This window comes from Glycine max, chromosome 1 (assembly GCF_000004515.6).
Source record: "Glycine max cultivar Williams 82 chromosome 1, Glycine_max_v4.0, whole genome shotgun sequence".
NCBI classification, from domain to species: Eukaryota; Viridiplantae; Streptophyta; class Magnoliopsida; order Fabales; family Fabaceae; genus Glycine; species Glycine max.
Genome location: NC_016088.4, coordinates 50,222,050 through 50,235,502, shown reverse-complemented (window position 1 = coordinate 50,235,502; position 13,453 = coordinate 50,222,050). Strand labels below are relative to the sequence as shown.

General features: G+C 33.1%; 2 protein-coding genes and 1 pseudogene across 4 annotated transcripts; 2 read left to right on the top strand and 1 right to left on the bottom strand.

Moving 5' to 3' along the window:
- LOC100777518 (ABC transporter E family member 2-like) lies at positions 1–2,793 on the top strand (annotated as a pseudogene). Its single transcript, XR_136248.5, has 8 exons — positions 1–258; positions 363–448; positions 533–630; positions 713–830; positions 917–1,006; positions 1,907–2,150; positions 2,259–2,396; positions 2,478–2,793. The product of XR_136248.5 is annotated as an ABC transporter E family member 2-like (transcript).
- A 956-nt stretch (positions 2,794–3,749) lies between these two features.
- LOC102659456 (uncharacterized) lies at positions 3,750–7,979 on the bottom strand. 2 transcript variants are annotated; one of them, XM_041015962.1, is made up of 6 exons: positions 7,643–7,979; positions 7,026–7,272; positions 5,292–6,219; positions 4,973–5,053; positions 4,452–4,542; positions 3,750–3,959 (listed from the first exon to the last, which is right to left on the bottom strand). In XM_041015962.1, the coding sequence occupies exons 1-4, from the start codon at positions 7,967–7,969 to the stop codon at positions 5,047–5,049; spliced, it is 1,509 nt and encodes a 502-aa protein (XP_040871896.1). In that variant the 5' UTR covers positions 7,970–7,979; the 3' UTR covers positions 3,750–3,959; positions 4,452–4,542; positions 4,973–5,046. The 2 variants fall into 2 exon arrangements, with proteins under 2 accessions (XP_040871896.1, XP_006573499.2); XM_006573436.4 differs by lacking the exon at positions 3,750–3,959 and having other exon boundaries at positions 4,260–4,542; positions 5,292–5,916; positions 6,001–6,219; positions 7,643–7,970.
- Positions 7,980–9,764: 1,785 nt separating this feature from the next.
- LOC121174795 (uncharacterized) lies at positions 9,765–11,416 on the top strand. Its single transcript, XM_041014965.1, has 4 exons — positions 9,765–9,938; positions 10,193–10,277; positions 10,782–11,207; positions 11,373–11,416. Exons 1-4 carry the CDS (start codon positions 9,765–9,767, stop codon positions 11,414–11,416), a joined length of 729 nt encoding a protein of 242 aa, XP_040870899.1.
- Positions 11,417–13,453: the final 2,037 nt, after the last annotated feature.

Genomic DNA, 13,453 nt, shown 5'->3' with positions numbered 1-13,453 from the left:
TAAAACCGACCCAAATGTTATATACTTTTCAGAACGTTCTCACCACACGCCAACGCCTTTGCACCTCTCTCTTCTGCACTCTTCGATGGCACCTCTCTCTCAATTCCTTCCAAAAGGGAAAGTGAATCTCACTCTTCACAAGTGTTTAAGGCGCCATGGCGGATCGATTGACGCGTATTGCCATCGTCAGCAACGTCAGGTGCAAGCCCAAAAAGTTCCGTCAAGAGTGCAAGAAGAGTTGCCCCGTCGTCACAACCGGTAAGATCTAATTTCCCTATTTTCCGCTGAAACCCTATTTTTTTTTTTTTTGTGTGTGTGTCTTAATTCTAATGGGGGTTTATGGGGACTTGCTTGGATTACAGAGAGGCTGTGTATTGAGGTTACTTCCGTGTCCAAGATTGCTTTCATTTCCGAGGAATTGTGCACTGGATGCGGTATTTGCGTTAAGGTATTGTTATTGGAGATACTGTTATTGTGTTGTGAGCTGGTGGGAGGTTTGTTTATGTGATGAGTTTGTTGTTTGTTTGTGTAGAAATGTCCTTTTGAAGCTATCTAGATTATCAACTTGCCAAAGGACTTGGACAGGGATACTACTCATAGATATGGTCCTGATACTTTTAAGCTGCATAGGTAAGTATGAGTTGTTTTGCCAGAGAAATTTGAGGCTGTGGTTGTTTTGTTTGGTTTGTGATGGACAGAGTTGTGGTGGCAGGTTGCCGGTTCCGAGGCCTGGGCAGGTGCTTGGGTTGGTTGGGACAAATGGGATTGGGAAGTCCACTGCTCTTAAAGTTTTGGCCGGGAAATTGAAGCCGAATTTGGGTCGATTCACTGTAATAGAATTTGAATTTGTGTTTCTTTGCTGCTGAATTGTTTTGGGGTTTTGTTGCGTTTGTTTGATTTTTGTTTTTGGTTGCAGAATCCCCCTGATTGGCAGGAAATTTTGACCTATTTTCGAGGATCTGAACTGCAGAATTACTTTACTCGGATTCTAGAAGATGATTTGAAGGTGATGTCCGCACCCTTGTTCAATATGTATGCATGCCGTGATGTCTTAGTGATTTGGACTCTGACACTGTAAAACTGACTAAATGATTATGTGCTCCTTCGTATCTGTGTGGTTTACCAATTTGGATTTTTTGTTTTCTTTCTAATCTTTTTACTGAACCAATTGCCAATTATGTGATATTTGAGTCCATACACCTAGTGTGTTCGAATTGCTTCAACTGATAAGGGATATAATAATTTTGGAGAATTGGGAATAGAGTCAACTACTTTAATGAAAAAATAATATATATACAAAGTGTACTAAAAACTGCAGAATATGATAATAACAACAAAATTATTAACATATATGAAGAACTATAAACTAGAAACATAAAATTCACCAAAAGTATCTAAGTTCTCAAGGTTGAGGTGTATTATTACAAGTCTCATGATTACTCATAAGTTCACTAGAAAAAAAGTGGAAACAATAAGTTCAAATAACAAGTTGGAAACATAAAACAAGACAGTTAAGTTAAAAATCTATTCCTCCTTGCCAGAGGGAGAGAAAGAAAAGAACTGAGATTTGCTGGAGAATGCTGTGCACTTGGCCTGAAGAGGATGTGGCACATGCAATATGGTGTGCAGTTACATGAATGGAGTTTTTATTTTTTACATGACTAGAGGGTTACATGTGTGGAGTTAGTTTGAAGAGTGCATAGTATAATCATTACGGTTCTTAAATCTAAATAGCAATAACATTTCCTGATTCATTACGGTTCTACTTGGCCAGATTTTTGGAACTTTATCACTTGGTTTTGTTGTGTGCTGTCTATGTGTCCCTTAAGAAGATGCATGCCTCTTTTTATGTCAAACCAAATGACATTTCTAAGTTTTCTGATCTGTTGCTCTCCTACCATAACAGCCTGCAGACATCTATCTGATAGATGAGCCAAGTGCGTATCTAGATTCTGAACAGTGAATTATTGCTTCCAAAGTCATTAAGAGGTTTATTCTTCATGCAAAGAAAACGGCTTTTGTCGTTGAGCATGATTTCATCATGGCAACATATCTTGCAGACAGAGTTATTGTTTATGAGGGTCAACCATCAATTGACTGTATTGCAAATTCTCCAGTCATTGTTGACTGGGATGAACGTTTTCTTATCAGTAAGTTTTATTACCTTTCTATGGTTCCATTACTTTGTTCCTTTCAATGTCTTGTGTTCCGTGCTTATACTTGCATGATATATCTAATGTATTCCATCACGTCTGCAGCATCTTGATATCACATTTAGAAGGGACCCAACTAATTTTCGCCCAAGGATCAACAAACTTGATTCAACCAAGGACAGAGAACAAAAGTCAGCCGGGTCTTATTATTACCTTGATGACTGAGTTCATACTTTTGGGCTGGTTTGTACTTGTGCATTTGTAAATCTACTTAGAATGCTTTTTGTCGCAAATGGAAACTGACAATGTTTTCTATTGTTGCAGTTCTTTCACTAACACAACCTTGCATCTGTTTGAGCTTTTCCTGGGATTTCAGATTTGGTTCACAGTTCATGCCTTGAAATATAAGATTGCCATCTTTAACGTTGAAGGCATCTTTCTCAATGGAGATTGAAGAGCCTGCATGCAAGCCCTATGTTGGTTGGTGCATTTGTATATTTACCCTTATGTTTAGGGCAGTTTTCACCTCATTTGACAACACTATCTCCATCCCAGTCATTTCAGACATATGTGATTAAGGATGTTCACATCTCGGGTATATCTATGACCCAATTTAATCCATTTATATTGAATTGAGTTATTTAAGTGTTTAATTTAAATTTGAATCGATCCAATTAAGATTTGATAATAAATGGGTTGGATAATAAGGTTAATTTTTTTTATCTGATCCAACTCATATCATATAATTAAATTCATTATATATAAATAAAAAGGAGGATCCACTTCAAAAATAATTCTTTGAGTTAAATCTCATCCTTACCATTCATTTTCTTGAGATTCATTGACAGGTCTATAAAAAATTGCACAAATCCAACCTAACCCAATTGTTCAAATTTGGTGGGATTGGGTAATGGGTTTAGCAAACCACAACTCAATCCGACCCGTGAACACCCTTATCTACGATTTCTAGAAAGAACACAACACTTGCATAAACAAATCTCTCACCATCTTATATTGAGTTTTTCTTTTGGTTAAAATTAATTTTTTGGTCCTCTAATTTATTTTTCAGGATTAATTTGATTTTTTTTTTTGGAGTTTAATTTGGTTCTCTAATTTTTAAAATCGATTCGATTTAGTCCTATTGTCTAAGTTGGACCAACAATGCTAAAAAATCACACTTTGTGATAGTTTAAAATCACCACTAAGTGACTTTAGACTACTACAAAATGTACATGTCTTAATAGTGTCTGAATTGATTTTAAAAATTAAAATATCAAAGTGAACTTAAAAAAAAATTAGAGTGAAATTGAACCTAAAAAATAAATTAGAAAAAAAAAACTAATTTAACCTTTCATTTTTTTTCCTTTTCTATTTTATATATATGCAATGTTGGAATGACCGCCAAAGCTAGCTACACCTACTTTTGCCTTCATTCTTGAACATTTTAATGTATGCATACAGAGAAAGTTAGCTTCAAATAGTCCAAATTGTTGTACACATAGCCAAAGTTGCACACATAGTATATCATCTCCAAATTCCAACAAGAGTGGAATAATTGAATAATGAAAATGAAACCAAAAGGAATAGAAGGACCCCTCATTTTATGGCATTTCCATTGCAGAGTTCAAGTAATTAGAATCACAAAATGGAAAAGAAAAATCAGATGGGGAGAATCCAATCTATCTACGGTTATTAGACAATTTTACACAACTGTACATCCTTAGTCATTATAAAATTTTGTTTTATCCTAAACTATAAATTAAAACAAGACAAAGTTCTCTGCAATGTCTCTCCATTGTCTGCAATCTGCATTTATAAGCAATCAGCAGTTTAAACCATTAGATGAAGATCAAGTCACTCATTTTATCCAATAAATCAGATTTAAAACGCAAATTTGATATCTGAATCATCTGATGTTTATCACATAGTTTACAAATCACTGATCGTGTGATTGCATGACTACACTGAATTCATTTCCCCCTAACATATAAGTAACGTAACGTCATAAATCGTGTCGACAAGTAACTTCAAAATTCTGTGTTGTGCTGAGTGATGAAAATATAATAAGTGAAGTGGAAATGACAAATTAAATAATAATGGAACTTATTAGCTGGAAATTGGAATTATTCCATTACAGAAATTAGTAACCAAAGCCAGACTTGAACAAAGTCAATTCTAGTTCTACTCTTGAGAGTGAATAGAAACACAACTATCTGAAAGCTTTTCACTACAATGCTTAGTTATACGTCCCACGTCAAACCAATTGTTTAATTGCTGAATGTTATCACAGTCACATACCAAATTACTAGCTGGACATGATCCATTTCCCGTAACATATAAGTAACATAAACCTTGTTGACTGGTAACTTCAAATTCTCAGTTGTACTGCCTGCACAAGAGTGGAGAAAATATAATCAGTGGAAAATTGGAAATGGCAAACAAAAATAATGAAACTTAGCAGGATTTATTTCATTATAGTAATTAGTAATGAAAGCCACTGTAATAATAATAAAAATAAAATAAAATAAATCAAAGCCAGACTTGAAGAAAGTTAATTTTCTTAGAGAGAAAACAGATACACAACTAGCTAAAGGCTTAGACCAAGAAATTTGACAACAGAGTAACAGCTAACATCAAACAAGTCAGTTGTGATCTGGCATGCAATAATTTTCTTCACAACAACATAATTAGTTACTTCGTGAGAAGTTTTTCAAATGAATTCCTTTACAGTAACTTATTCCTTTTTGGTTTAAGAAACCAGAAACAACAAAGGCTAAAGTCATCAACAATCACTAAAAGAGTAATCATTTTAGCCTTACCTAATGACCAAACAGGCTAAGGAACAAATGAATGGTGTTTAATATCCCAAATTAAGAGTCAGACATGTTGACTATCAAGGCCTGCAAAGGTAAAAACTTCTCAGTAAACAGTGGTTTAGAGCAAAATTATGCAGAATACAGAATGAACTTTATTTCCCTGTATATTCAAATATTTATCAGTGATTGTTTTCAGTTTGATGGTAAGTCAAATGATTAGCATTGCATTCATGAGAAGACCTATTAAATAAAGATAAAAACAATGCCAGATACAAGCATTAAATAACAAAGAAGGAATTGCAACATTAAATAGAAACAATACGTTGAAGCATTATCCTTGGAATGAGTTGGAACTGGATGGTAAGAAAAATCTTCGGAAGTGATTCCTAGGAATGGGCAGCAATCCATCAAGTTTGAAAAATCAATGTCAGATATGTCAACTTCCTTGTCAGACTCAGATGTATAAACCTCATTAGACAATGATTTGTCCAAGCTCTCAGGCATATTAGAGGCATCAAAGTTCAGTTTGCTCCTTACGTCATCCATCTTACTTGATTTTCCTGTATCTACTTCGATAGGAGAATTGCAATGACTGTTCTCTTTATAAGCCATTTGTGTTTCAGGGCCAACCATAACTTTGTTGGTTGGATTCATAGTGCAACAAGTAGGACTAGCCTCTCCATTGCAAGATGCAGCAGGATAAATTTTAGTAGGGGACACATATGTATCACTCTGAGAGGATTGTGTTGTAGGTGTCTTTGGAATTGGGGAATTGTCTGGAACAAAAAGTGGAGGGTGATTGAATGAGCCTTTGACAACATTGGATCCTTGAACCAGTGATCCGCTGGTTGCACAGTTCCCAGATGATGATTGAGTTGCAGAAGAAGATGGCCGAGAAACTACTTGGTTGTTGACAGCATTACTTGATTGTGGTGATGTGTTTTCACCTGAAAATAAAGATAGAGTAAAAATGCAATTGATGACATTATGAAAGCTTAGAATATACTTAATAGATGCACAGACAATTATACCTTGGACTTGATTTTTCCTGCCAGGTGGTCTACCACGAGGTTTCTTTGCAACTATAGGCCCATTTACTGCTTCAGTATCTTTTCTCTTCTTGTCAGACACACTAATCATGGGTGTTGAGAAGTTTCCAGTGTCCACATTGGTGTTGACAGGTCTAGTAAGCAACTGTGTATTAGATGTGTTTTGCATGGCAGCAGCAATACTTGTAATAGTAGAAACACCTAATAAAAAAGCAAAGCAACGTCAAAACATCATTCATATAACTTAAACACATCAACACCAGCTAATGAGATCGCCACGCATCCACAGCTGTAACATCGCAACCTCGATTTAAAGTTACTATAACTGACAACAAAATCATTCACAATGATAATTGCTACCACAATTTAAACAGTTTAAAGTAGTTGTTACTGTTGAGATTATAAAAATTGAGGAAAATCCCAAGCAAATCAGGCTTGTGCAACAGCCTACTAAAACCCCAACCCACATGAGGGACTATGAGCATGTTTGGATATAAAGCTAGAAGAGTTTTTGAGAGCTTTTCTACAAGAAAAAAAACTCTATTTCCAACAGAAAAATTCTCAAACAAGCACTACAGTTTCAATGGGTTAAGTAAGGGCAGAATGTACTGTAGGCTATGGACTAAATGACAACACTAAAGAATTGAAGTTGTAGACCACCTTTAAACCAAGAACAACCGACATATAAAAATTAAAACAAGAACATACAGTAATGATCAATATGTCAACTCATGATTGCAAGCAAATAAGGCTAATGCAACAACCACTAAAAGCCCCAACCCCTTAAAGAATTTAAATTCATGGGTTGGAGATGAAAATAACTCACAATAAGGGACGATAATTTTAATGGATTAAGTAAGGGCTGAATGGGAATGGCTTGTGAGCTTTGGACTCAATGACAGCTCTAAGCAATTACAGTTGCAAACCTCCTTGAATTAAAACAAGAACATCCAATGGTAACCAATATTTCAACTCATGATTAGTCAAGGAAAAAAAAAACGTCGTACCTTGGGGAGTTTTGTTATAAACTCTCGGTTGAGGAACTACTGCAAAATTTGCATTCATCGCCGCGACATTCAGTGAGGGTGGCCTCTGAAAAGCATTGTAAGTGTTCAGGGCATTCTGCATGCCTTGCAACAGTATTTGAATCCTGTTTTTCTCTTCCATCACCATGATCCTTTCTTGACCCAGGATCGCATTTTGTTTCTTCAAAAATATATACTCATCCAGCATCTCCTCCAAAGTCTTCGGCAACTATACAAAAAACAAGTAAAAAAATTGGGTCAAGACAATATGACAAATCATATTGTTGAGAAACCCCATGTATTTAAGTTTTTGGGAAGACTTGAATTCACATAATATATTCTTAAGGAGGGCACAAGACTCAACCCTTCGTCCAATAACCAGTCCAAACAACGGAAACTCATGGGATACTTCGCTAAATGTTACCAATTTTGGATCATATATATATATATAATTGAACGACTAAGGCTATATGTGATGATGAAAGGCTAATTGTGTAGATATCACTACTAGTGATATTATAATTTGATGAGGGAACAAATTATAATTATCATAATTGAATGAGTTAAGTTGCCAAAAACGCAGAAAGGGGTCAAGAAACCTGGTTGATTGACGAAGTAGCAAAGAGAGAAGATGCCTCGTTGCGAAAGATGCACCGCGTGTTTGAGAAATGATTGTCGCAGAGGTACTTATCAACAATGAAGGCGACATGAACGGGATTGATGTTCCTCCTTCTTCCGATCGACTCATCTTGGTTTGTGGCTTCCACTTGCCTCCACATTTTCGTTCCCACGAAGAAGAGATGTGTGATGCCCGGTAAAGAGAATTTCTTCCCAAAGAGAAGTGAATTTAAATGGATGGGAAGATAAAAAATACAGATTTTGGCGCGAAAAAGATCTAAAAGATAACCATCATGAATCACCGCCATACTTTCAAGTTTGAACAGTAGTTTTTTAATTTTTGCCAATTAGAGTTCGGGCGCAATAAAAAATTCTGAATTAAAATTTAAGAATCCGTTTTTACAATAAGCATTTGAATTAATATAGACCATAGATAAAATTAGAGAAAATAAGAGATGCATCTATTTATATAAAAATAAAATACATTTTCACGTGTTAATGAGGAAGTTTATTGACACTATTTCTTATTCGTTTGTTATCACTCTTTTAGTTAACTTTTTTTTTCTTATTTATATATATAGTTGTTTGTTAAATATTAAAGTTAAAAATAATTATTAATACAATTCTTACATTTATCCAAACTTCCTATTAATAATTATAATAATTTTTAAATATGAAAATTACTACCCAATATGGCGGATTTTTGTAAATAAATTACGACAACATTCCCTTGTTTTTTTTTTTTACACCTACAGTAATCCTTAATTTTGTTTGAAGAATACTATATTTACAAGTTTAATGATGATGCACAGTTATCATTTAATCATAATTTATTATTAATATGATTTTTTACATAAATATCATACAAGTCAACAAATTTATAATTATGATTAGATGGTGGTGCAAAAATTTGTACACTAGTAATGTATAATTATTTCTCCCTTATATTTACATCCATTATATATATTATATTGACGCCACTTACTCATTATATTAACCCCTTAATTATTTGAAAAATATCATCTTATGTGTATCCTGATAAGATGTTACTGTAATGATAAAAAAAGAAGAAGAAATGATGTTAGAATTTACTATTATATAATTCATTGGATTTATTTTTTTTAGTTATGTTTATTTATTATGAAGTTTTAAATTATTTATTTTAAAATTTAAAATATTTTTTTGTTTTTCATTACATAAAATTAAAAAAATCTCAGATCAGTAAATAAATAGTTAAATAAATTTTTATATTTTAAAGTATTTAATATTTTTATTATTCTAATTTAATTTGTATTTCAAAATTTGTATAACTTTTAGTTTGTGGTTAAGCTTTTAAGTCCTTAATTATAATATATATACATATATATATATATATATATAAAAAAAATATTTTTAATTACTTCTTAGTATAATTTGAAATTAAGGATTTTTTTAATTAATTATTTTTTATCTTATAGAAATATTATTGAAAAAATGAAGCTTTTAATTTTTTTATAAATATATTCTTTCATTGAGTGAGATAATTAATTTAATTTCAATTTTTTTCCAAATAATAGTTAACTGAAAAGAAACTTTGAAACTAAAAGAATGATAGTTATCAGGCCTTCCAAAGTTCTTATTTTGAACTATAATTTTAAGGTAGTTTTAAGTAAAAAAAAAAAAAAAAAGGCAAACAAACATAACTTATTTATTTAGGCTATGATTGGAAAAAATAGTTGTAAACTGAAAAGGCTAGTTGAAAGTTAAAAATTAGTTAGTAACTCAGAGTCGTTGATAGTTGAGAGTTGTTAAAATAATTTTTTAAATTATAAGTGTTTGATAAAATTATCTATTTGATAAATGTAAGATAACAAAAATGAACATGTTTATTTGGTACTTTTATATAATTCTTGATTTTATTTATTAATAAAAAAATTGAAGTATTTATAATTTTTGAACATGTATGTATATATATATATATATGTAAACAAATTGGAAAAAAATATAAACTTTCCCGCGAGGAGTACCTGCACTTTCCTTCCTTCTACATTACCTCTCATCGATCACCAGACTCCTCTTCTTCCTCCTTATTCTTCTTCGCGGCTGGAAATTTCATAAACGACAATGTGGAAGACTAACCAACCCAATACGGCAGAGTCGTTTGGAATGAACAAGATCATTCGTGTTCATGTTGCCCTCGTCGTCGACCAGTACCTCGACGACAACAATTTTTCTCAAACGCATTCCACCTTCCGCAACGAGGCTTCCTCCCTCTTTTCTGATTCGTTGATCAATGAGGTTAATCCCTTTTGCGTCTTTCTCAGCTCCTTTCTTCTAAGGATCTTGTTAAGAAATTAAAAGATGGCTGTTGAATAATTTTATTTTTAATTGTTTAGGCGTCGAAGAGTTGGATGAGCTTGGGGTAGATACTGGATGAGTATATGTGTTTGAAAGAGCAAAAAGTGATGATAGATCAACAATGGATTGAGGTAATGATTCACATGCTTAGGCAAGGCATACAAAAGGCTGTGGATGTTTACAATACTTTTCAGAGTCCACCCTCACCCAATGTCGAGATGATGAACACAAAGTATGCAGTGGTTCCTCAATCAAGGCTTTGTAATGAAACTCCTCCAGGTACAACATTTTTTTCTCGACTAATCATGTGTTGAAATCAAGTAATGATGCATTGACTTTGCTTTGCTTTAATGTTAGGTGTTTCTATTGTCAACACTAATGCAGAAACTGAAAACTTGTCCACCCATGATTTATGTGTATGGCAATAGGAGAAAAGATACTCTAGCAATGAATGTTCCATGTACCAATTGAAAAGAAACCTCGTGGTATCCAAGGTATAGTTGTCTCCTAGTTTATACATTTATTAATAAGAAAAAAGGATTATACTCTAAAAGTGTAAAAAGTTGGATATTATCATCTAATCCCAATCCATTATATATGATCAATTTGTTAACTTTTATGATAATTAGTTTAAAAGTCATATTAACAATAAATTATGATTGAACGACAATGTAGAAATGTTTTATACTATTAGTAAATGACCATTAAACTCTTTATTAATTATATATGCTTAGTTTTCATCATTTCATCAATTACTTTTTCACTCTATCCTTATTCTCTCAGGTCAAAACACATTGTTGCCATCAAGTAATACCATCAATAATCAAGTAATTTCTCGGCCCCCTTCTCCAATTCAATCATCATATGGGAATTTTGCCCCCAACAAATCACAGACTCAAGGATCTATTGTTACCCAATGCTCATATGTATCCCATCCTAAGATTTCTCCGGTTGCAACATGTAATGGGGAGGCTAGTCCCTCTTGTTGCAATGTAATTCAAACCAAGAGAGTTATGGTTAGTCCTACAAATCAAATGTCCGATACAGAGAGTAGTCGTAGCATTTCTCCTGTTAATACTGATTCAGACATGGCAAGTAAGAGGAATCGTGTAACGGATAGGCTGGATGCCTCTAATGAGCATAAAAGCTTGGACAAATCTGATATTGAATGTTCAGACTGGGAGAAAATCTTACTCAGTGATGTGTTAGGTAATCGAGAAATGCATTACGAAGCCATTTTTTTTCTGACCATTCAGCCTCGACTCATATCCAGGATAATGCTTCAGGTTATTGTTTCTATTTAATATTGCAATTCCGTCTTTGTTATTAATTCAATGTTTCCATTTGACATTCATTTTGTCATTATTTGAATAGATCCTCATGAATGCAATGCTAAGTTTGAACAACTCCTACAGTAGCACTCAAAAAGACATGAATATACAAGGTAATAAAGTTCATTTCATAGGCCTGGATTGTTTGACTACAATAAAACAAGATTAATTTTCAAAACATTGATAAATGGTAACATTACCAATGTGTAATTGATTCAAGTGATGCATTGATTCTTCTTATTTATGGATTCAAATTGATGCCTTGCGTGTGACTAGAAAATTAACACAGTCTTCCTATTCATAGAACCATTAGGGATTTCTTCTAAGTTCTAACAACCAACGTTGCTATAATTATTGACTTGTCAAAACAGAAATTCAAAATGATGAATATTCAAAAGCTTAGGGCTGCATTACAAATCCTAGAGTTTAGGGTTGCATTTGTCTTTATTTCAAAAGCTTGGTCAGTTTTTTCTTGTTCTTCTTTTGCTTGTCTACAGATTGCCTCCATATCTTCAGTATTAGTATATTGATAGGTCTCTTTTTGCAGATGTGAAAATAATTAGGAGTTTCCAATCAGGCTAAACTCATTTAAATAAACAACTAGACTTCATGCACTTTTCATAAAACACTAACTGCAAACTAAGAACCATTTCCCCAAGTTAAAATGGAAAAAAGATAAAGATTCTGCAATGCCAGGTTGTTTTAGAATTTTTGTTAGTAGCTATTATTTAATTTTAGGAAAAACTTAAATGCAGTTCTTTAGGTACTTTTGGTGTTAGTTTTATAATCAGAATTATAATTTATAATTATGAAGAACAAGTATGCTTTGATTTAACTACCATCATGTTGTCATGTGGCTAAAAAAGTCTCTTAGGTGGGATCTATGTGATGTACTTATGACTTCAATACCTAACCTCCAATCCTAGATACCATGTAGCTAGCAATTTGTTGTACTCAAGAGCCATTAGATAATACGTGGTCTAAATTGTGGATCTGTTTTCTCTCTTAAGAGTAGGGCCATGATAACTATAGTGGAATCAATACTTATTAGTTTCATACATTTAGATTCTCTTTATCTGATTTTGCATTCCCATTTTGTGATCATAACTATTTGAGAACTGTGATGGAAATGCCAGGAGGGATCCTTCTAGGGCATGTTTGGATAAATTTCTTCAAAAACACTTTTAGCTTATGGAGAAGTTCATTTCACTTTTTCTTCCTATTTTTTTTATCATAGAAGTACTTTTGGAATGTGAATAAGTTTATCCAAACGTTTTGCTCCATATTCCTTATATTATAACTCCTTTCTTTATATTTTGGTCTAGTACATGAACTTGGGCAATTTGAAGCTAACATTGTACTTTTCAACCAAAATTGAAGCTTCTTCCAGAATATCAGGTTGTAGTGCATATTTTTGCTGTATACGTGCATCAATATGTTGATGTAGCTGAAGCAGGCCTACCCATTTTAATTTTCATCTCAACATCTTAGAAAAACTTTTGTATTATTTACTTGAATAGCATGTCTGGTATGGATTAAAGGATTATGTTATTTTTTTACTCCGTTGATTTATCATGCAATAACTTTAATTAATGTTACTTGCCAGTAAAAAACAAGTTATGTTACTGGCCATGAGCTAATCACTAGTTGAACCTGACACTATGTAACAGGTTTGACATCCCACCATCTCCAAACTCGATGTAAGACTTTCACATCATATTTGTACTCCAACAAGTCTCATACAAATTCTCATCCTTCATTCATCCAATCACCATAAAACTCCTTTCACGCAAAATCTGTTACTAATCACCAATTTTCCTACGACTTGGGTGGATGAATCTGAATACTTACATGAGTTTATATTGGTTTTCATTGGGCGTCCCAAATCCCGAGGAACATTCATGATGTCAGACTGAGTTTGTCGGCATTTTGGCTCAATTTCAGTTGAGTATGTAATGAAGTTTACGTTCATTCCCATGTTACTCGATTTAGATAGATGTCTCCTGTAATGTGATTTTATTTGTAGGGTTATTATATATTTATATTCCTTCTCAATGTCGTAAAATAATTTTACAGATGGAGATTATTATCTGGTAATGATTCAACAGTTAGCTAGACAAATAA